This window comes from Neopsephotus bourkii, unplaced genomic scaffold (assembly GCF_033783945.1).
Source record: "Neopsephotus bourkii isolate Nb327-2 ecotype Australia unplaced genomic scaffold, CSIRO-AGI_Nbou_v1 NB_549, whole genome shotgun sequence".
Classification (NCBI taxonomy): Eukaryota; Metazoa; Chordata; class Aves; order Psittaciformes; family Psittacidae; genus Neopsephotus; species Neopsephotus bourkii.
This window is the reverse complement of record NW_026901050.1, coordinates 2,040,544-2,065,000: the sequence shown is the minus strand read 5'-3', so window position 1 is coordinate 2,065,000 and position 24,457 is coordinate 2,040,544. Positions and strand designations below refer to the sequence as shown.

Genomic DNA, 24,457 nt, shown 5'->3' with positions numbered 1-24,457 from the left:
TTGGGAGAGTGCTGGTAGTTGATGCCACCAAGAAAGTCACCCTTACTGCCAAATATGTGAACACTGGTATTACTCAGCTATTTGCTTTTCCACAGGTGATGCTGACTGCAGACTTAGTGATGAATAACGGTTGTTGCTTTCAGCAGTTTTCCAACTTAAAGTACAGCATCAGAAACCATCAGCCTAAACTCATTCATGGGAATGAATTTTGGCTTGGAGATTTGGACAAATGCTGGGGGAAATATTAATTCAGAACTGACATACACCAAACTATTCCAATAGTCTTTAGAAGTGGCTAGAGCCCTCTGTGCCCTGCGAGAACTGCACTGAATGTGGAAAGCCCATAAACGGGTTATAGAGAAGGTAAAAAGCTCTAGTCAGTGGTGCCCTTGGTTTCAAGAGCGTTCTAAAGATCTTAATTTTGGATCAGTGTAGCTATGTCTCAGTTATAGCAGAAAACGTTCAGGTGTGGAGGTCCAGAACACTCAGGTGAGCTAGTGGAGCAGAGACATGAATTTGATGGTGCTTTTTGACAGCAAAGTTCTGTCATTTCATTATTTCATGATGGCCAGCTGAGCTGTAGGATGTATAGAGAGGTAGTTGCTTTTGGTGTTGGAAAACAATTAATTAGGTACAAAACTGTTTTTATGAGAGTGATTGGCAGATTACTCATTTTGGAAATGGTTAGATATGATGGAGTATCTGTGTCCTAGCTTTGAATCTTTTCTTTAACTACCTTTAAAGGTTTTCTGACTGAAATGAATTTGTTGATTATGGTCAACCTTGCTATCCTTAATACAGGTGTCTGAAATCTGTCCTTTAAAAGCTTCTCTAAGGACCTTTCAACCAGATAGTCTGTGAGATAGCAAGATGAAGAATTAAGTGAATTTACCTCATACATGCTCTGACTCACCCAAACTCACCACCCATGAACATGCCACACGAGCAGTCCCTGACAGTTACCTGTTCTAATCTAGCATTTGGTGAAACATGCCCCTCTACCTCTACATACAACTGTTTCTCTTCACCTGTGGGTGCAAGAAAGTCGCATTTTGATTCTGGAGTTTATTGTGCTCATGTAACTGTATCTTAGCTGGCTCAACAGATGCTCTTCCACTCAGTGACAAGCAGTTTCTGTGGAAAATGTCCTCTTTTGAGGACAGATGTGAGATAGGTGGTGTTTTATCCACCATTGGCAGCTTCTAGGAGTGAATTGTTGTACTCCTACAAAAGCACAGTGATGGTTCCACTTGATGCTTTTTCCATTATGACTTGACCCCAGTGTGTTCTGTTCTTGTGTTTCTTCTTAAGCTGTGTGCTAAAGATGTCAGCTTTGCTGCAAGGCTTATTAAAATATTAAAAAGAGTAACATTATCCATATGGTAAGTAGATAATTAGATGTATTTATGTAATTTCAAACTTCTGCTCTTTAAGAGGCTACCATGGCTCAAGCACAACTGTAAGACTTTCCAATACTCATTTAGTGGTCATTTAATGAATCATCTTGAACTTCACATGTCTTTCCCTGGCCACCAAGAAAGGAACCTATAGACTGCTTGCTGATTTCTCTGGTTCTGCAGAGGAAATGGGGTGGTGGGAGTGTGTCATTTCTTCGGCTCTGCTTGTGCCTTAGTCCAAGAGAGTGATTGCTCTTTTTATGCAAGTTTGCTTTAAATTAGTAAGGTCAGGAATGTTACAGATGTGACAGCATGGGCTTTCACTGTAAGATGCTCACGGGTTGTCCTTTATGAGTGCTGCCTGGCTGTGACTAGATGCAATCTTTTTCAGAGCTGGTAGCAAGGGCAGATCCAAAAACATACTTGGATGCTTATCTCTTCACGCTTGTGTTAAAATCAATGGGAATTTAAAAGCTTAGGATTTAAATACTTACAATTTGGAACTATCCCAAGATCCTTGACATCAAAAAGGCGATGGCCTCGTTTTATGCAGATGTCCTAGCACTCAAAGGGTGCATAAATTATTGCACCACTTACCAATTTCTCTTTAATGTATTCCTTTCTTATATCTGGGACACTGTTAATAGAGGAAAAAAAGGATTAAAAAGCGTAAAAATAACTTGTGTGTAAGTTTCTTTGAGTTGAATTTATATCAGTCAGCCTGTCAGCACTAACATATGGGAAACATAGTTTCGCTACCATGCATAGCAGGGGCTAAAAGTGCTGTTCAGACCATGTGCTCAACTCCTACAGAAGAGGGGCTTTATATCACTCGTGCAGCCCACTCACAAATTTAAGGGGTGACATCCATGGGTGCTGAATATATGGTAACCCAAATATTGATCTTGTTACAAAAAATGTAAAATGGAGGGGGGCAAAAGAAGAGATAAAGATCTTCTAAAGCAGCAAGGAATTCAGTAAACTTTAAATACTCCATTTTATAAAAGCTTATTGTATTGCTGTTGCTATATTGAAATGGGAGTTGTAGGTAATAGGGAATTTTCATGTAGCTTTTCAGTATCTTGGGCTAACTTGCAGTAACATATAACATCTCCTTGTATCAATTACTGTAAACTAGTAAAGATCCCTACTGTTTTTGTTTTGTTTTGCTTCCTAAAGCCCCCTGCTGCTGTTGATTACACCTAGATCCGCTACTGATTGGAACTGTTAAAAGGCAGATAGTGTGGATGGTTTCTGAATCATTTAATTGTAGAACTAATAAGATGTTTTTGCTGACACCTATTAAAACAGATCATATTAATAAGTTTGTACACTGTCCATGAAATTTCTGATTACTTTTTCATAACTCTTGTAGATAGCAATGCGACACTCTCAAGCCTGATGGGTATGTGATGCATGAGTTTCTTTCCCTGAATAATGTTCCTGGATGTGGGTTTACGAAAGAAATGTTAGCATAAGCTATCCAAGAGCATCATATAGTAGAGATTTTGCTTTCTGTGAGTTTTTACCTTTTTAGTTGTATCTGAATGTCTTCAGGCATGTTGAATTAAGTGGATAATTACACGACCAAGATATATTCAGTTTTATATTAATGCTGCTTTTTGAAGAGCTCTGTAATGCAAACCGCACTTGGTGCATGTGAACCTGGAAAAATTGCTTCCTTAGTACAGTAACACTTGTCAAATTATGTCCAAAATTGGTCTACAACTCTGTTGGCTATGAAAATACCTCATCTTCTTCAATGGTCTGTCAGTGTCCATTGAACCTCTCAGCTCTGGCAAGGTTGAAAAATAATGTATGAATACATAAAATAAAGTCCTAAAATGAAGAAGAATAGATCATTATTTATGAAAGTTAAATCTGAATTGGTGGCTTTCCTATATTCTCTGCTACATGATTTTAAATTTCTGATGTCTATAATTTTCAAGCGTTAAGGTCAGATTAATATTTGGGGAGGGCAAGGAGAGAAAGGAGGAATGAAGTCTAAAGTTACCTCAATGCCTTTTAAATCTAGAGCAAAACTCATAATCTGATTCCAAGCATCCAGGAAATGGTGCTGCAGAGCAGCTCTTGTATGTCTAGGAGGATATTACACACACTGGAGAAGTTAATCCATTATGATTTAAAATTAACTCCCTATTTCTTTCCACGGCTTCGCCAAATTCTTTCCTCTTCCTACATAGGTATATCCCCTTATGTGCTTTGGTAAAGCAGCAGTAGGGACCAGCTGAATCTGCAGTTTCAAAATTGTTCTGCTGTTGTCACTCCTATCAACTAGCCTTTTCTTTGCCCAGTATTACATTAATTCTCAATCAAATCTTTATCAATGTTACCTGCATTTTAAAATAAGAGTTTTCATTTTACTGTTTTGTTACTTTTGCTTCTGACACTGAGAACAAATTCTGTTTCCACCCATACTGCTCTTTGGCAGTTTATTAATCAGTTCAGGGAAATTAAATTATTGTTTGTAACAAGTGGTTTCTGATAATGATTATCTTAATTTGTGAAAGACTTAATTTTACGTTCTGAGAGATAAGATCTTGCAACCTCTTATCTTCTTGTTTTCCCTTGTATTAAAATTCTCTTGTAGCCAAAGGAGTAGCATCATTTATCCTGCAACTGTGGTATTCTACCTATATAGTAATGTATAATAAATTAGCACAGGGACAGAGCTGATCTCAATATTGAATGATGAGAATTGTTCAAGTCTGTAGCAGACACTGTTTGTGTAGTGTAAGGAGTTTATTAAAGTATTAAGCATTAGTTATTGAATACAAGTTCTCTACAAATTTTGGCTTTAAAAATCACAAAGCAGCATGATGCAGGCTTCAAGCATGCAGGAGCCAGCCATCCACTTTGCACTTTTAGGAGACTCTTAGTTCCCTCGACCAATTATCCACATTGATTACTTGATTAAAAAAGAATAAAATAAAATTACACCGTTGTATCTAAAAAGCTAAATATAGAGAAGAAAAAGAAATCTACTTATCTCAAGGAGATAGCTTTCTTTCTGTTTTTATCTACTTTCTACAAAGACAAGTGTGTTAGTGTAATGCTCATTTAATGTCCTAGCAGCTCCTAGGATCTGTTTCTTTTCTTTGGTCTGGATTGTCTAAATTTTCTTCAGCTTATTTTTGCGGAGATCACTTTTTGCCAGGATAACAGGGGCTGAGAATTTTGAGCCATATAGTGTAGATAATAGAGAAAATGGATCCAGGTTCTAAACTGAGATAAAGGTTTGAGAAATGTATGTAGAGTTTTCGTTGACAGATATGATTGTGTCAGTCGTTCTTGTTACAGATGGAAAAGTATTTTTTTGAACTACTTTTACATAGAATTGTACCTGCTGGTCCCTTCAAGACCAGCGATTGCTCTTACAGATCATTCCTGTAACAAAATTCTGCAACTGGAATTTAGTTTCACTGGAGTGAAGTATAATATCTATTATAATAGATAAATATCTCTGAACACATAACTACTGTATTGATAGTGTGCAGTAGATTATTAGAATTATTTTGAACTGGACCTGTGAAAAAGAACAGGCATGGCTCTTTGTGTGGTTTTTGTTGCTCTTCTCTTCTTCCCCCATAACATATAAAAAATACAATCTGAACAACAACCCCCCCCCCCCCCAATAAAAGACCCAACACACCCTCCTCAGAAAAAAAAACAGGAAATAAATAAACCCCAGCATACTGTAATTATTTCAGGCTTATTGCTCTTCAAAATGTTGGATGTTTTGCTGATACTTTATTGTGGTACATGAAAGTCTTGCATGGGATGTATGACTGTTTACTAAAATCAAATAGAAGTGCTACCTGGAAGCTCTCATTGTGCTTTTCAGAAGACTTGCACTTAAGATTTCCAAGTGCAGGGAAACATCAGCAGACCCTTTGTGCTTCTGCAGTGTTGTAGTGTTCTTTGCCTTAATCGCTGGCAGCATCTCTCCGTTTCTTTGGCTTGTCATCAACATCTCTATCAGAGTAAAACTCCAATGCATGTAGCAAGAAACGAAGCGTGTAGGGGAAAAACGTAAAGGCTTTTGACTGAAATAGTTCCTTAACTTATTAACAGACAAGTGTGCATGTCAGAAAAACACACTTGTTTGCTGTGAGTATATGCAATAGCTGATGGGTAAAGAAACAGAAACCTTAATTGCTGCTTGCGTTTAGGTCACTGTTCATTCATTCATTCATTGCTGGAGCTATGAACTATTCATATGTTGCCACAGTATGTTACTTACACACGACTGATGGTGAAGGAAGTAAGAGCTAAGATGCTTCACAGACATCGACATCGGGGGGATTCACATGTCTGCTTCATTAATATATATGTGCATACATTAATGTTGAAGTATTGAAACTGTTTCAAATGAGATTAAAAACTATCTCTTAAGGTCTGCTATAGTCCTTAGAAACATTTACATTTTTGGCATCAACCTTACCAGTTTCTTAACTATTTTACTTTTACTTTGCCAGTGGGGATATGAGTGCAGACAGAGTGCTCATCGCATGCCTGCTGCCTAGTTTTCTGTTGTTTTTCCTTAGCTAGGTCTGCTCTCTGTACTTGCTAGCCATCATTAAGCATATATGAATCTCTGTGGAGTGGCAGGCATGGATTCTGTGAGTGACATTTCTGGCAGCATTTTCCTGGTATATGGCACCAGGCCTGATTTTCTGAAATTCTAAATATCTGTGATCCCCATTTGCTTCCGCTGAAGCTGTAGGTACTCTGTCCTTTTGGAAAGCATGATGCTCTGTGCTAAATCTCAGGCAGCTAAGAGATGAGAAAGTCCTAGAAACTTACTTAACACTCATGTGACAGCCTGTTCTGTATAGCAGCAAGAATATTGCCTGTGTGAAGGCATTGCCTCTCCTGCTGTATTAGTTACAGATCCAATAATCTGCCCCTGTGAAACTAGGTTTGGCGACCAGTAGTGAATTGTTTAGTAATGTTTATTGGAGCTCTTTAAAATACATTTGCAATGTATAAAACACTTTGATATATAGAAGCTCATATTCTAATAAGATTACATTAAGTATCCTAATACGATCAAGGCTTGAAATTATGTTTTTCCGGATTTGAGTGATATAAATTAATTTTAGTTTAAACCAGTGTCATTGTTCTTAGATGTTCATTATAAATACTCCATCTGCAGTTTATGTGGGTCTGCATTTAAATAAAAAATTCAATTCTTCTATTAACACAAGAAGCATTTGCTCTTCCTCTCCTTGCAGTATGCTGCAGCTACAGATTGTCAAGGCAATGCTGTAATTATTAAATTCAACCAGTAAATTATATAGAGAACAACAGTGGCTGATCACTGAACTCTGCTGGTACTGGCCTTTCACTTCTCATTTAAGTCTATCCTACTATATAAAATGAATTCATTATTGCCAATTTAGATCCCTTGTGGAGGCTAATCCACATCACAAAGCCATTCTACACGAAAGGGAATTCTCTTCTGGAAGACCTGACAAGTACGTGCAAACTAAAATATGTAGGAAACTTCCAGTGCAGACTAAATTAATTGTTGCTTATAACAACAGACTGACCAGGGTGAAATGTTGGATTCGTTCAAGAAGAACCTCACAGTCATAGTTTTGCTATGATTTCTGTTGGTTTAGCCATTCTACTTTTTATGTTATTGCTAATTCAGATTTCTTGATAACCTATTGCACAAAAATGTGGATTCAAAGGACTAACTTGATCTTTAGTTCTTATGATTTTAAGTGTTAAAATTTCATGCAGAAAGTCAGGGGAGAAGCTTGTCTAGTTTCTGCACCATGGTATTTTCTTTAATGGTCTATTTGAAAATATCTTTTGGACTCAGAAGAATTGTCCTCCAGGTGGGCCACACTTGGTGAAGATATTACTTAGTTTAGCCTATGTACATGTATGTGTATAGCTAAATTGTTTGATTATCATCACCCTTCCAGGTACACCACCTGCTATATCAGACTGATGCCTAAGGTGATATTCAGGAACAATATGTATTCCTTCCAGCTAAGGCCAAGAGAGTTTTGGGGGTGTTTTTTAGTATATTAGCGTTTTAGTACACTAACATTTCTGACAGTGTGTCTATCAGATTTAATTATTTAAATTTAAAATAATATGTTATATTTCATGTTCAATGTACTTAAAGTACACAAGAGTTTGGAAAATTAGGAGTAACAGAAAAGTGTAATTGGTACTGATGAATGGCTAGCACTGAGTGCAAGCTCCCCATCAAGAGTGCAAGCTCCCCATCAAGCAGCAGTCTTCACCTCACCCCATGCAACCTATAACTGGTTTGTTAATTTCATTATTTACCTAAAATGTAAGTCAGAGAAGATAAAATTAGGGGGATGGTTTTATTTCTTGCTACCTTTTAATTCACAGAAAGGTAAAGGTATTTCCTATTACCATAATTTACCTTACTGAACCTGGTAACATTTCAAGTGCAGAACACAGAAGGCATAACTACTCTAGAGATGATCTGTTCCAGTTTTATACTTAAATGCCAAAATTTTGCATGGAGTATAATAGCAGGAAGAGTCGATACGTTGCATTTACCAATGGCTGCCTAAGATTTCTCCCTGTCCTGTCCAAATACAGCTAATTATGTTCTTATGGATGCCTCAGCATAAAAAAATCAGTGCATTTCACTGTCCAGTTAGTGTGAAGCAGTAGATACAGTGTAAAATTGATTCTGTACTATACTTTCTCCAGTGTCAGGCATAGATCTTGTCACATTCATCGCTACTTTGCTTAAAGACTTTATCCTGAGGTGTGGAACAAGAATAGCCATGACCTTCGTATTCAATTTTCCAATATTTGGTTTGCACCATACGCTAGAAAATCTGTTATCAAGTAGACAATTTGTGGTGACTTTTTTTTTGTCAATTTATTATGTTTCTTTTAAAAATTGTTTCTCATACAGTGTGCAAGAAATAGTTTAATTCATTTTTTTTCATTAGAAGAAGCAAAGAATGTTAGCATTCGTGTCTCTATAAACATATTTAAAATTTCAGGGAGAGTTTAAATATTTATGAAAATATAAAAGGTAACTTAAAAATAATATGTTTGTCTTAGAAACTTGTGGCCAGAACTTATCTGCACACAAATTACTTTTGGGAAAAGAGAGGAGCATACTTACAGTCAGCTTTAATATTTTTAATGGTTTTCACTTTTTACTTTGCAGATTATATAAAGCCTTCAAATATTAATATATATTTGAGATTAGGGGTTTATAAGATTCTTTCATTTACCATACATTGCTTGTCCATGAAATTTTCATGGTCTTCTGGTTCTTCTGAACCATAGTTGTTGTGCATGCAGATAGACAGCTGATGATCTGCTAACTTTTAATTGCATAAATAAGTGAAACTCTTGGCCCAAAGATAGCAAAAGCCATTCATTTCTTTAAAAATAGCCTACAACTAGAAGACATATTTTTTCTCATGGTTTCAATTTCTGATATTAGAAGCATTCTGACTTTAAATATTTGTCCTTGTCACATATTTTATTTTCTCTGAGATCTTAAGCTTCTTTTTGAAACAGCCTCAGTACTTCATGTGGAGAGTATATCTGGCTATAGATAAAATCTCTTTAGAAAGTCATAGTGGTGGAATTATTTCATCATTAAATAATTTGGGAGGGTGTTCTGGTGTTTTTTAAAGAATGCTGGGTTATTTATGTCCCTTAACCGTTGCTCTAGTATTTAAGTAAAGAATTGAAATTTGCTTATTACTCTTCAGAAGTGCATTGGACATGACTGAATTTTGCTCCCTGTCCTGTAATGAGGCTTTTGTGTGACATTGAGTTGATACTTTGGAAAACACTTAATCTTTATTCTACCCTTTCTTATTTTCCAGTGCGATATAGAGCAGTATAGAGACCTTTCATATCAGAAAACCAACAGTAGAAAAGGTGGATATTCTTGAAACTGATGTTACCTTTCTTTCAGTATTTAGATTATTTCTTCAGTGCTTGTAAACCAAGGCTAGTTATCCTTAAGACAGTGCTTCTTCGCTTACACATAGACAGATTTCTTTTCTTGAAGTAGATACTTAATAGCTATCCCGCATGGAAAAAAAAATTCAAGGGTTTCAAGGAATAGCTGTAGCAATTGCAGAAGTGTATAAATTACCATCTCTTTTGGGTTTTTTCCTGCTCTCAGTACAACTCTTACTATAATTAGCCAGCATTTAACAGCAAATGTTTGCTTTGGTTAAATTATTCAGAACATTTATTTTACTTGTCAAAGGTTAGATCAGGTTGTTGTTTGAACTGGTAATTAAATGCAGCCTAATACACTGTTATATTTATATGCACTATCAGCCCTCTTTCCTCCTTATTCTGTATAATTTTATAATGTTCAGGGCTGACATTTAGACTTCCAACTCGAATAAATCCTGTTTTCTTGTAAAGACAGCTAAGATTTTACTCGGTGTTTCATTGCTCGTGTGTATTATTAAGAAAATCAGAATTAGGGTTATTTGGAATATCATAGCTCTGGACTTTGTTGGCATAAAGTTAGTGAGGACCCTTTGAATGTTTTATTTGCATATTTCAATAAGCTATTACACAGCGTCTGGTATGTACTAATTATTTTTCAGAGATGAAGGTGAGGTGGGCAAGTGCAGCTGTCCCCTTTACTAATTGAATACCTACAAGTTGCAGTAATGTGCAGTATGTTTATATTACATTCCCAAATCTTTACTGGAAATATGCATAAGACTGAAATACCAAGAGGTTTCTAAAATAATCACATAGAGGAATTGGATGAGCAGATAAGATTTAAAAGTCTCAAGGTCAGAACCTGCCATGAATCTAGAGCAGTGGCCTTTGTACATTAGAGCACTGAGGCTGCCTATCCAACCTGATAAAATCGATGTGAGTTTTAGAGAAGCCAGGATTCAGACTCCTGTAGTCTCTCAAGACAAGTTCAGAAATTATTTTTCACGCATTTACATTGCACAGTGCTTTAATTATTGTACATATAATGTGCCCATTCCTTTTTTATTTCAGCTATGTATGTTTATTTTCTCAGTCACGTTTGAAGAAAGACTAAATCATAGGGCTCTTTTGAAAACTTCTATGCTTCTAGGCCTAATATTGTCCAATGACTGTGAAAGGAAGAAAGTTGCTGTCCAGTTGAAAAAAGAAATAAACACAAAAGTGGATCATCAACATATCAGCAATCTTTTTTCCTACCCTGTGTAGACAAGTATTCACACCTTTTTCAGTGTCTTTGTGTTGCAGCTCTCTTTTCATGATGCTAACAGTGATATGTATGAATTTCAACCTACCTTATTTCTCAGCATTTCTAAAATGTTTCTGAAAAATCCTACCTATTGTACTTCATGTGTGGCAAGTGCAGTTTTGAAAGTGTCACAGTTCTGTCCAATCAGAACTATGCTGATTCATAGCCTTGTTAAGAAAGATTCAGACTTTGGTAGTGAAACCCTAATTTATCCACTGTCATGGTGATCCCCTCAGACTATTATGTGGCTGCAAAAGGGCAAAAAGCACTGTCTCAAAAAGCCAAAATCCATACCTCAGTTCTTACACATGTGATCTCAGAGTAGCAGAATTGATTCTTTTTTCTTATTTTGTTTTTTTTACCTTTTCCTCCCTATGACCATATTTTGTAATTAAACTGACATAGGTCACCATGGGCCACAAGGTAGAATGATACAGTAAAAACAGAGTTAAAAGTGAAGTGTATTCTTGATTATAATTATAGCATTGCTAGTGTGAACTGAAGAAACTCAGTAATGGTGGTTCAGTTTGTTATTTTGCACCTTGTTAAGTTTTTATACTTCATGGCTGTAGGAGGTAGCTAAAAATAGGAGAATATATAGTGCTCTTACAGAGCTTATTTTGACCTCTAGGTAAAGTACATTTATTTGTGTATCAATCATGAACATTGAGCCATTTTGATTGATGTAGTAGATTGCATATGCATATGGCATACAGAGGACTATCTAAATATAAACTAGAATCAAAATTACTAAATGGATTTTAAGTTGTGCAGAAGTGCCATACAGGTGTGAGTCTTGCATGGTTATGACAGACTATGTGTGCCTTTCATTCGGAAAACTGGTCGTAAGTTAAATAATTGCTGTATTTATGATTGAGAAGTATTCACACATCGATTTGCACCAAGACTGTTGACAGGTATGAAAACCAGTGTAGTTGTTTCAGATGGTATCTTTAAGACCCTTGATAGTATGAATCAGAAGAGTTTTGACAGCATGGCACATATCCATGAATGGAGCCATTTCAAAGTTTCATGTTTCAAAGTTTAACATGTAATGTTGGGGTATGGGTAAGGTCTTTAAAGCATTTTATCTGTGGACTAAGGAGGTTGTTGTTCAAATGGTACTTCGATCATGAATCAAACAACCCAGCAAGACCAAAACCTGTTCTTTCTTGCACATTTCTCCTTATAATTTCTGGTGGCTTTAAGAAAAAGAATACTAACAGTTTTGGTTAGAGTATTCTTTAGTCCTCTATGTTATCTTTTAAAAGTCAAACTGTGCGTATGTCTTTGGAAGGTGAGACTGCTTTCTTCATCTGCTGTTTCTGTCACCAGTGAAACAGTGTTTTTGTTCAGTGAAAGAACACCACTAAATACAGAGGCAACCTTGAATTTAAAGGAGGTGAGGAAATATTCTTTCCAGCATGCTAACTTTGTATAGATGTACTAGATGAATTTTTTTTAGAAATGAATCTTTGTGTTAAAAATTCTGTGTTCAGTTATTTGAATGGATGAGGGGAGTCTTATGTGGGGTTCTTTTAGGATAAAGAAAGTGGAGTTGGAGTAGCATAGGGAAGGAGTGATTTTCTGTCTTTCTAAAGCATTTCATTTCAGTAATCTTTTATGGTTTGGCTTACACTTCTGATAAGATGCTGTCAAAACCTCTAAACCAAAAACGGTGAATAATGTTAAAAGTTATCTGGGCTTGTTGTATTCAGTAGCTTCCTTATAAATGTGGCTGGTAAAACAGAGCAGGATTTCCCTGTTTGTTTTTTTTCACAGCAAAGAACAAGAACTTCCCAAGCACAGGAGTTTGGATGAGTAGGCAGAGGATCTGATGCCTGCTTGAGAAATCCTTAAGCTTCAAGCCTTCCTGGCAACAGGTGGAATTACAATATGTGTTTGACAGAGAATAGTCATCTCAGCTAGGCAATGTCTGTCACCTCGCCTTTGAAGAAAGATCTGTCCGCTCGGTCAGCTCTTTCCTCCTTTTCCATCAGGAAGCTAAGAACATCTGCTACTGCCATCTTATGTCTTCCTTTTAGGAGAGAAAGCTAGATGAATAATACATGACAGACCAAAATTTCAAAAGTAACTGCTAATTTTAGGTGCCTCAAGATGCACAGCCTTACTATTAGGTAAGAAAGAAAAGTGGGAGCAGATCACACCTATATTCTATATGCTTGGTTTCTTTCCATTTACTTCTGCATCCCATTCAAAATTCTCATCTTCTTAATGCACTAAGTGGACCATAACCTGGCTGCTGTTAGGTCAGTTCTGTACCTGAACTAGGTCAGTTCTCTGCCTCAACTATTACCAGAAATGCAACAACATAGCAAAAGAACATTTTTCTAAGCTTTCACCTGTGACTGGTTTGAGACCATAGAGTCTGCAGCAGCACAAACCCTGAAAGCTGAATTTTCACAAATTTCATGGTATTTCTTGGCTTTGGAGAGAAAGAAAATAATAAAATTGGTCAGAATTACGGCAGAGAAATTAAAAAAAAAAAAAAAAGTTGTGGAAACAGCTCTTTTGTCCAGGAGCACTTAGAATATTAATGCTTTCATGATTTGTATGTTAAATATTCTTGGAAAAGTCATACTGGTCCATTGGACACAAACAAAAAAACTGTCTGCAAAGGCTTTCTAAAAACAATAGGGAAAAATTAATTAAGGAGCTTTCTAACCATGTCTTGTTTACATCTGTTATATTTTTTTAATAAAATGGGCTTAGAAGCTTAGCCTCAAAGGTATTGCAAGCTCTCTATAAAGTATAATGACAGCTGTTGTTCAAGTGCAGTTCTTCAACACTGTTCTCTGTTTTGAGGAAATTCCAGTTCTTTTTTGTTGGCTACACACGACAGAACTTAGTATTTTGACAACAGTGGGAGATTCAGTCATGTCCTTGTGGTTGGTGCATTAGAGAGAGCACTCAGCTCAGCCTAACGTATTTAGGAGCCATCGTTCTATTGTTTTACCTATTAAAATAAAAAATCTTTAGAGAATCTGCCTATTCTGTTCTCATTCCCCAGAGCAGAAAAGCATATACTATTCTCAGGGGAACTGATCCCACTTAGACAACTGCTCCTGGTCTTCCTAAGATCTCACTCTACTACTTACTTGTTGTCTAGGAATGTCATGAAAAAAACAGGCTTTTCCTTCTTGCTGCATAGTGTGTGCTAATCCACTTCTAAAGCAAAATAAACCCAGGGCTTTAAAGTAAAGAAAATGGAACTTGTTAGTGACAGATGTTTCTGGTAAGACAAATTTACTGCCAAACCAAAAAGCCTTTTTGACTCATAAATTGCAGCTCACTTTTATTACTATTTCCCCTTTTAAAACACTGCGTGTTATCCTGACTTCTGAATTAATGTGCTATGGCTTCTTATTCTCACTGTAAATTTTATGGTACGTTTTTGAAGTTCTGCAGAGTTAAATGTATATTTTTTTATAGCCAGAGTTTTGTTCCTCTGTAATCTTGCAAAGTACTGCTTCCTACTTGCTGTTTAAGACCTGGATCTATTTCAGGTTTTGAGGCAGTATAGCCAGTGTGTGGTTGATGTACCATGCTGTTTGTACTACTGCCTTCTATGTCTATGTTTTACATGGTCTGGTAAGGAGCAGGGACTGCCCAGAAAATATTTTAGGAGGAATAAATGCCTCTGAGTAACAGCGCATTATAGAAATCATTGTGCTACAGTGGCCTTACCTGCCTAGCTTCTCTGTGTCTGAAGACTTCAGCAAGACCACTTGTTCCCTTGGCAGTTGATGTGCATGTACAGGAAAGCATAGACCATTTCATGCAGCTGCTCAAAAGTTTTCATGGAAAAAAATGAGGGAGGGAAGGGACAGGAAAATAAGTTTTTACAAAGGCATATAATGACAGGACAAGGGGCAATGGCTTTAAACTTAAAGAGGGTAGATTTAGGTTGTCTATAAGGAAGAAGTTATTTACTGTGAGGGTGGTGAGGCACTGGCACAGGTTGTGCAGAGAAGCTGTGGCTGCCCCATCCCTGGCAGTGTTCAAGGCCAGGTTGGACGGGGCTTGGCGCAAGCTGGTCTAGTGGAAGGTGTACCTGCCCATGGCAGGGGGTTGGAACTGGGTGATCTCTAAGGTCCCTTCCAACCTGAACGATTCTATGATTCTGAATTGTAACAAATAACACTAATTATTAAAGAAGGATGAGTATTGCACTGTAATTTTCTCCCATTTATAATATTAATAACCTTGACTGAACTGAAAGTTCCTGAACACCAGAAACAAAACAGATGTAGCAGGATGTGCTGAGCACAGAGTTCACTGTCTGCGAAAGAACCTGTCTTACCATCTTTTTAGTAGCATGGGTTACAGTGGTATGTTCCTACTGAAAAAAAAAATAATAAACCAAGTAAAACATTACTCATAACAGTAGTGGTATTTTGGTCAACTACCTGCGAGGGTCAGCAGGTTTCATCTATATCATGTGTTTCCAAGTCTTAGGAGTTTCCTTTGCTTGAGGAGTCAAGGCTGAAGAGAAGCAATGTGAGCCGGCAGTACATGACATGGATACTGTGCCTTACGTAGTGTATGTCTTCAGACTGAGCATTTGAGTGCAAGAGGGAGCATTCATGGGAAGCTTCAGCATATTTTTACCAGGGGTAGCTCTAGTCTGAATCTTTTTCCCTCTGAGTGCAGCTTTTAGACATACTCAAGTAAGCCATTGCTCCAATTGGCAGAAGTAGTGGGAAATCCTTGCAATTTGCATTCATTGCACTGCGCTGAATTAGGTTTCAGGTGGCACCTTGTATTTGCTGCTTCTTGCACCCAGTTTTCTTCCTCAGTCATGCCCATTTGAATTCACTCATGAGGACTGGATCACATAGAGGAACATGGGTTATGGTTCTTCATGTTATGTAGAAACCTCATCGTAAGATACAAAAATTCTATCTTTCCTCCTTTGAAAGTGCCTGTGAAATCATCCTTTTTTCCTTAGCAAATGGGGCTTACACTAATGTTTTTTCTGTACCTCAGCATGAGACCATGCTGCTTTAGCATCTGCATATCTAGAGAAGAAAACCAGAAGAGAAATATTTGATGTAAATGCCTCTGTGCATGCATGAACATGCTGGTGTTTCTATACAAATTCCGTCAACCCCTGTAGGAAACTGTTTTCTAAAAATAGTGAAAGAATAAAGGCTGAATCCTATATTAATTGCTTACTACTTTAAAGCTGCGATATCCTAGAAACTTACTTCATTGAATACACTTTTAGTGTCTAAGCTAGTTACTATCATTTTGGGTAAGGCTGCAGGCTAAGCTGCCATTTCTTCCAGTTCACTGTTTTGATGATTTCTTTCAGTCTTGACATTCTTTGGCCCTTTGAGTTACATATGTATTACTAAAACATAAAGTATGTAGCATAGCAAGAAGCCCGTGTGTTCCTGAAAGTAAAACTCTTAAATACTTAAAAGCAGTCATTTCCATACCCTAAACAGCAGTAAACTACTTTAATCTCTTAACTGTCTTTGGAAGGCCAAAGCTTTAAATTATGTCGATTTGTTTCATAACCAGGTAGATAAAATATATTCTGAAATAAAATAAACAAGGGGTTTCTTTAATTTAGTAGGTTTGGAATTGTTTGAATCATTTTAATATGAGTAGGGTTTTCACCACCTCTAGGTTGCTCCAAGAAAAGGAGTAGCTTCATAGCTGAATGATACAAAGATAGGAAACCTTACTGCATTTTCCCCTCTCCTTCTGTCCCATCTTCCTTTTGTTAAAGTAAAACATTGTTTCTTGCAGTCTTATGTCCTAGGTTATAGTTTCTAGGCTTTCAGTAGGTCTTGTTGCTCTTCTCTGGACTGCAGCAGCTGGTTCTTGTCATGCTATCCATCTGAAGATGGATGCACTAGTGCAACTCAAGCCTTTGCAAAATCAGATGATAGGAGATTTACGCATTTCATTGTTATCAAGTTGTTTTGGCTTTGAGGAACCTTTCTCTACTTCAGTTGAAGGGAAGTGTGGTAAAAATACAGCAACATAACATTTTCACATCTGCCGCTAAGCAGCTAGATCCTGGAGCTGCAGGGGGTATTCAGGGCAGGGGCTGCATTTAGCTGTTGACTTTGGTTCTTTTCTGGTTTTGCTAGTATTTCTTGTTTGAAATCAATGTTAGATCAAAGTTGTGTTCTTCTAATAGCCTCATTGTGGAACTGTCACCTAAGCCTGCATTAAAACTAAGTACGGTTTGGTGCTGAGTGTTTGGAGCTTGTTTCTTTTTAGGAACTTCAAACTGCAAAATTGAGGCTGGCTTTGGCTGTTGTGTTGGATTTTGGGGGGTTGGGTGGTTTTTTTTTTTGAGATTAGACCATACTGAATACATAACTGTAGTTCTGTGAATTTAAGATGGTTGATGCTGTTTATACTTTTGTTGTCACTGTTTTCAATGCAGAAGACAGAAAATGTTTCACCATAAATGTCGCATCTCACTTTTTATAGCATTAGACCTCGGGAAACATTGTTAAGGTTAGTAGGGACCTGTGGGTATAGAATGTAGTGGTCAACATTATATAAGGATTTTGATCCTCTCTGCTTTATTCAAAGTTTCCTTCCGCAGTCAAATTACTGTTCCTTACAGAATCATGTAAACTCAGGAAAACTGTAGGCCAGCAACTGTGTGAAATTGTAAGAAAGTAACTTACTTGTGGAAGATTTCCTGTCTCCCAGATTAGCAGAATGTGAAGTATATGAAGTGTTTATTATAGTTCTGCATTTGGTTGTTTGGTTTTGTGGGGGGTTTTGTTTTGGTTTTTGTTTTTGTTTTTTTTCTTTTTTTTTAACTTCTAGCATAAAAAAAGTTTTTAGCTATCGTGTGAATTACCACGAGAATACATTGTCATGGTCCCAGGCTACTTGTGTTGTTTCTTATCCCTGACATTTTAATTCAGTGCTAAATTAATACTTCGCATGTTTAAATACTGGTAAAACATGAAAGTTGTAGGGTTAAAACTGTAGACAGTGCTTTAAAGCTCCTATGATAATTGTTCTTAGGTATGTATTCCTTTACTGTGGCTCTTGAGACAACTATTTAATAGACAACATTTGAATAATACAAATGTGCGGTTGATAAAAATGGATTAGGGTTTCAGGGTGGTACCAATGGGTGATATTTAATATTGAATGACATGTATTAAGACAAATGCTTTTATATATAATTTATTTGGCATTGTAAATGCATTTATCTTGTGAGATACAGGCCCCCTGTTGCCACATGAAGTATTCTGGAAAGGTTTGGAGTAAATAAATAATAAAACCACTTTGATATACAATCTAACAATATTAAATATTAAGACTTTCACATGATTGATTTTAATACTTAATTAACTTACTTAAAGTCCAATGTAACTCTGTTTTTGTATTAAAGATCAGGGAGACATAAGTTAAAATGCAGGAAATGTTATTAAATGAGACAAAATTAATTGCATTTCATGATCATCAGACTCTGGCTGTTAACCTGTCCATGAGTGGCATGATCTTGTTTGTTTTCTTCTGGATCACAGCTGTTGTTAATGTTACCATGTCAGTCCATTTTTATGTTTGCATCATTCTATTTTAATGATACATAATCTGATACATTTTATAAAAGAAAACAGACCTGTTTTATGCTATCCAAAGTTTGTCAAGTTGTGCACTTCTGAGTTAGTAAGTGTCCCTCCTAAGGCAAGTTTCTTCAGTGAGTGGTGCAACCTGTGGAAGTGGCTGAGTAGAAACACTAGCTAGTTTTAAATCAGAGGGTAAGAAGGGGGTGTTTGGGTTTAATGGGGTTTTGTTGGGTTGTTTTTACTTTTGGAGCACTTGAACTAGTGTCTTTTGTATTTAAATGGAGGTGGTAGTAGTAAAGGGCTCAAGTGAAGAACTATCAGGTGGGTGTTCTCTGTAAGTAAGAATCACTTCCAGAGCAAATAATAAAGCAGTGAATATTACAGATTGGAACCACATTTTCAAAAATGTCCATTAAAATTATCCAGCTTGAAACATATCAAATGGTCTTCATGTTCCAAAAGTCATCCTCAGGACGGCTTCCTGCTCGCCTTTTATTCAGGGAAAACATGAATTTTTTTATTTTTCTTCTCTTTAGGAGGAGTAATTTAAAGCCCAGGAGATTTTGGCCAGTGGAAGAAAAAAAACCCAGGGTCTGGAACTGTTTCTAGATTATTTCCAAGTCATCTATACTTCATTGCTTTAAATAAACACAATGTGTGTTTATTCTCCTAATATTCAGTTCCTTATCTACTTTAAAATGCTTTCACATTCTGGAGAGTCCTCATTCCTGTGAGCTAACATGCTTGATTACTTCATAAGCTGCAAATGAGGGGCAGAGTTGTGAACCCTCATAACATGATGCTGTCAAACTTAACAAAACATTCATAAGACCATTACCACACCAGACATTTGCTTTTAGTCAGGTCGTTTTAATCAATTTGACTTTACAGGGCAGCTAATTTATCACTTAGCTAAACAAGTATTTCCTCTACTTGTCATCAATTTCAGTAATTAAAATGGTCAACTTTGCTATATGGCATGAAATAAAGGCCCAAAGATAATTTGGAGAAGGTGGATGATACAGTCTAGTAGAATGAATGCAAAGTATGATTTAAATACTTTGGTACGCTTCAATAGTTTTCAGAAATGTCATATTCTGGTAGCTTTGCTGGTATGGATATAAGCTGGTTTTTATTTTTAGCACATCCAAAATTAAACAACATTGTTCAGCTTCTTCCTCAAAAGTTAGTGGGTTCTTGTTCTCTTTTCTTTAAGCATACAATGTTTTGGTATTTTGCTTGATTGTTTGGGGGTAAGAGGTTATTAGACATCTATGTTGGGATAAGTGCTGCAATTTGTGCAGGTGTTCTGCCCTGGTCCTAAGTACTTCCTCAAGGCTGCAGGTCCTCTCCTTTCATTTCACCACTGGGGGATAGGAAGAGAGGGGAAATGGATGTTGTAGAAGCTCAGAATTGCCTAATTCTTTTTCATCTTCTCAGTTCCACCTTCAAAATATCCTTTATGAGACTGATTATATTTTCTAATTTTGCCCAAACAGTATGACTACTCTTCACATCTTAAACATAGTCTGTAAGCCTGTCTTTCAAAGCATTTTTGGTATCTGCATTGAGAACCTGGGTTGACAGGTCACAGACATACTGATAAGATGCCTTCACCGGAAAGCAGACTGGATTCACTCCACATACATTGGTCAGTGAGGAGCACACCTGAATGCTGTTCTCGGTAGCGTGAGGGCTGTCCCTGTTTGTGTACCTAAGGAGAGTAGCCAGACAAGTAGTTTACGTGCCTGTCTTTTCCTTGGGCTCATGGGTGGATTAGTTTGTCTTGTCATTCCCTTAACTACATCAATGTTTCATACACAGCTTTGATTATTTTTTCATATATATATTAAAGAATAGTTGAACTCCCAGTGCTGGGAAGGGTGCCTGGTCTTTGGGGTTTTTAGCCTTTCATCTCTAGAGGAAAAAAATAAGTAGGAATAGATAAAATAATCACTGTTAACTCTGACTGAGATGTTAGGGTTTAACTAAATAGCCAGTATCATCAAGTCTTGTAATCTAATAATTGAATTCTAGATTTTTATAACATTTTTATTGTTTCACATTGAGAATGTTTTTAAATTGCATCTTATTTAATATGAACAATATGTTATAGGCCATTACAAATCAACCACAAACCTGTAAAGAATCTGTCTCAGTAAGATCCCAAGCGTAATCATAATTGTTTAATTTCTCTTTTCTCTTTGTTCAAACAGCTGAAAAGAACTTAAGTATAAAACTGTAGAGAAAATTGCTTGGACTAAGGAGTGACAAGACTAATAGGTAGTGATTTTTTTTAACACTAATCAAATGTATCCGTAAACAAACACAAGTAACTGATTAAATCACTCTGCAAGTATCAAAAGTAAATCTATTCAGCTGTTTAAAACTGCTCTAACCATTTGTAAAGTAAATTATGGCTATTATGTGTTGTGAAGGCATGGTATTTGGGGAGTATTTAAAAAAAGAGAAGGTGGATACGGAAGAATGCAGAACAACAAATTTACTAGAGCTGATTTCCTACTGTGTTATGGACATAGGAGAATATATGGCTGAAGCATGTTATGTCTTAACTAAGTGGTGGCTGCTAAAACAAGGGCTGGTAAGGTCATTTTGTGCCTAGTTCTCAATTTGAAGTGCACTCAGGATTGTGCCTTGGTCAGATGATGCAGCAGTGTCTGAAGGACCATCAAAATAACAAGTTAAACTCTAGCAGCATAGTTCAAAATAAACTTGTAACTTTTTGTGAAGACAAAATCAGCAGGTCAGTAGAGAGGTGATTGCGGTCATAGAACGATAGAATGATTTGGGTTGGAAGTGACCTTAAAAATCATCTAGTTCCAAGCCCCCATCTGGCTTGGAACACTTATACAGTTTTACAATTGTAAATTTACAATTTACGTTGTAATAATTTACAATTATAAATTGTAAATTTATAATAAATAAATAAATTGTAAATAAAACAATTTACAATTATTACAGTGATATACCAAAGGAAACAAGAACAGCAACTAAAATTCCAGCAAGGAAAAACTATAAATGTACCTTTCTACAAAGTTGTTTCTTTGTTTTAATTGAAAGAATTAAGTAAATTCTTTCAATTGTTTATTTTTTCAAGGTATGAGGTAGTTCTAAATGTCTCTGTATTCTGTAGCCATAAGACTACATTAAAATGTTTAAGTGAATAGCAAATTTATAAACGTTTTTCTTGGAGTTTCCATTTGTGCATTTTTCATTATTATAGCTTAGAAATTACATAGGAAAAGCATGATGCGTACTTGTGTTTATAATACATTTTGTTGAGCTAGTACAAAGAGTTGTTCAAGGCAGTTCTGGTTTGGTGGTGTGTTTTTATCATGTGATTGCACTAATTTGACATAAAGGTGTATCACTGCAAAAGTGGGTAGTCCTGCCTTCCCTCAGTTACTGGCTCCTTGTTCACAAGAGCTTCACATGTTCTCTTCTGTCTAAAAGTAGTAAGAGATAATGATGTGATCATTTCAGCACCACACTGACACAGGTGCTAAGGCAGATAAAGGACAAAACCCTTAAGGGACATAGCTGAGAGAGCATCCTTTTGAAAACAGTCTGAGTGCATTGGCTTAAAGGAGATGCCTAACAGTGGCCCAACTAGCTTTGTTTATTATTTAGTGTTTTGGGTTTGTTTGGGGGTTGCTCAGTTGTTTGGGATTTTTTACATAACTTTATAGGAAATGAAGCAGATGAATAATGTATAAAAGCAGAAAGGTCTTAGGAATCCCAGTCCCCCTTCATTTATTGACAGTAAACTGAAGGTATAAAGCATATATGGCCAATGCCATGCCTTGTAAGGACCAAAGGAAAACCATAGCTGGAGTGATTTCCAAATAGGTAATATACCAGTCCTGAAAGTGTAGGTGCATACCTCTTTGTGTGTTTGCCTTTGCATATTTATTTTGAAATATAATTTAATTGGAGTTAAAATGTTACAGTACTTGTAAACTAAGGAGTTAGAGTAAGTGATATTTAAAATTCAGATGGCAATCAGAGGTGACTACCTAGTGTGCTTGGGCAAATCAAACCTATTTGGCTGGCATAGTTCTTTCGTGTTGCAGGTTAATAAATTGCTGTACAGTGACCAAAATGCAGTTTGACAAATGTACCCTTGTGCTGTTAATGCACTGGAAAGGTCATTTTTTCTTCTTACTGCTCTGACCATAATACTGTCTGCTTTTCACCCTTTTATTGGCATCCTCTTACTCCTTGCAGCCAATATTAGCTTCCAACACTCCTCATGTGAACTTCTAACGTAGTTTTTGTTCAGTTATGTGGCAGTTTTGTGAGTGCCATTCAGCAGCTTGTGATGATAAATCTGGGTCCCCTGCTTCCTGGTGTTTCGATTTCATGCTTTCTTCTCTTTTGCCCTTTATTTTTGGAAGAACTTCTTTGTAAGTAATCACTGGCTAGCTAATTATGTTTCTTCAAATGCTTCCTTAACATTATCTTTCCAGAAAGCTAATATAAATCTTAATAAAACCAAAATCAGCCATCATACCAATCAGCAATATCTCGTTCTCCCTTTTAGCATGTGCTTGTGTCCCTCTTGCTGTTATCTTATACTTGACATAAGATTTCTGAAAAAGAAGTGCTTAAAAGGAAGTTTTTCTAGGATAGTAGGTACTGAGTCCAGAATAACTTTAGCTTTGCTTTATAATCTTCATCATCTGCAAGGACTAGTGTAAGTTCTCGTAGGAATCGGACTAAGAGATGAGTTGGGGAAGCTAGAAAAAGGAAGTAAAGAAGCTCTTTCCCCAGTTTACACTCTGTCAAAACCACTCTTGGACTTTTACTTGCAGTGTGATAGTTGGAGGCACTATGACAATTCTTTCGGACTACAAATAATAAAACATTTGAATAGAGACACTATTTGTCTGCAACTAGGCAGCTAATGGTGATGTTACACCTGGAAAATAAGGAAAGGTTTTAAGCATTTTTGCTATTGAGTTGTGTGATTGAAAAATAGCTAAAGAAACACTAAAGTGTTTATTGTTTTTTTTTCCTCCAGATAAATACACTTTGATTGGAATTTACTACTTGCCAATATGTATCATTCTGTGTCTGAAACCAGTCACCCTTTGCAAACAGAGGAACAAGAAATAGGCATTGATCCCTTGCAGAGTTATTTGAACAAGCCAGAGGAAGGTGAGTTTTGTATGTCTGTATTTTTTTTACTTTATACCTAGAAACTCTATATGAATGTGTTATGACAACTCTACCTGTTCTAATTTGTTTAATTCTCTCAATGAACTTGAACAGGGCAACTCAAAGAACATTTCACAGAGTATGTGCAGAACACTGACACTAATGAAAACCACGAAAAGTCAACTTTCAATTACAGACAGAAACATTAGCCAAATGTTTAATGCGCTGCCATCCTTTTTTAATCATAAACCAAACACTGGCTTCAGTTTAAGAATACTGAAATGCAGCATGATTTTATGTTACTTTCTGAGCATGGGCTCTTACACTGTGTATGTTTTGGGGGATTTTTGTGTAGTAAGGTCAGTGTATTATTTTGGATGAGATCACGCAAATAAAAAGGCCATTTTTTCTTATTTTTGGCTCAGCACCTATATCTTTATTTTTTAAAAAACAGAAGCTGAGATAGAATGAACAGGCTCTAAAGGTAGAAATTATTATGTAACCTAAAGTAAATTAATTAAATGCAGTATTTGGAAGACTAATGAACAGTGAGAACGAACTGCTTGCATAATGCAATGCATGTCTGTGTTGCTTGTCTTTTCTCCTTATTTGCAAGTAGTGACAGTATAGTTGGTTGGAAGAAAGTGATAAGCTTAACGAGAAAGCTCATCCTTGTCATGAAAACATTCCTCAAGTACTCAGTTATACACAGTGGCACCTTAACTACCTGTAATTTTCCAGTCATTGAACACATGTACCAGGAGGGCAAAATAAAAAATTTATTTTAAATTACAGAGTTGAAGCAACTTTGTCACATTTCTTAAGTCCCTCACCCAGATCGACTGCTCTGTGTGGGTGTATCTGTCTATAAATCTTCCATTTACTAGTGCTTACCAAAATAGCTATGTCAAGTTTTGCTTAGTCAGGTTTATTACTTCAGCTTATAAGAAGCTGATGTTTTGCTTTAAAATACATTGGTAAAACTTCATTGTCCCTTTGAGCTAATTCTTTTTTTTTTTCCTTCATTGGTT

At 36.4% G+C, this 24,457-nt stretch overlaps 1 protein-coding gene across 7 annotated transcripts in view; it reads left to right on the top strand.

Moving 5' to 3' along the window:
• TBC1D5 (TBC1 domain family member 5) overlaps positions 1-24,457 on the top strand; it is a 403,210-nt gene that overhangs the window by 191,967 nt on the left and 186,786 nt on the right. For 6 of the 7 annotated variants that reach the window (XM_061351052.1, XM_061351053.1, XM_061351057.1 and 3 more), the window contains one exon: positions 23,290-23,426. In XM_061351052.1, the coding sequence (XP_061207036.1) occupies positions 23,327-23,426 (100 nt within the window). In that variant the 5' untranslated portion in view covers positions 23,290-23,326. Of the gene's footprint in view, positions 1-23,289; positions 23,427-24,457 lie in introns of those variants that run through there. The other variant, XM_061351058.1, reaches the window with a different exon arrangement.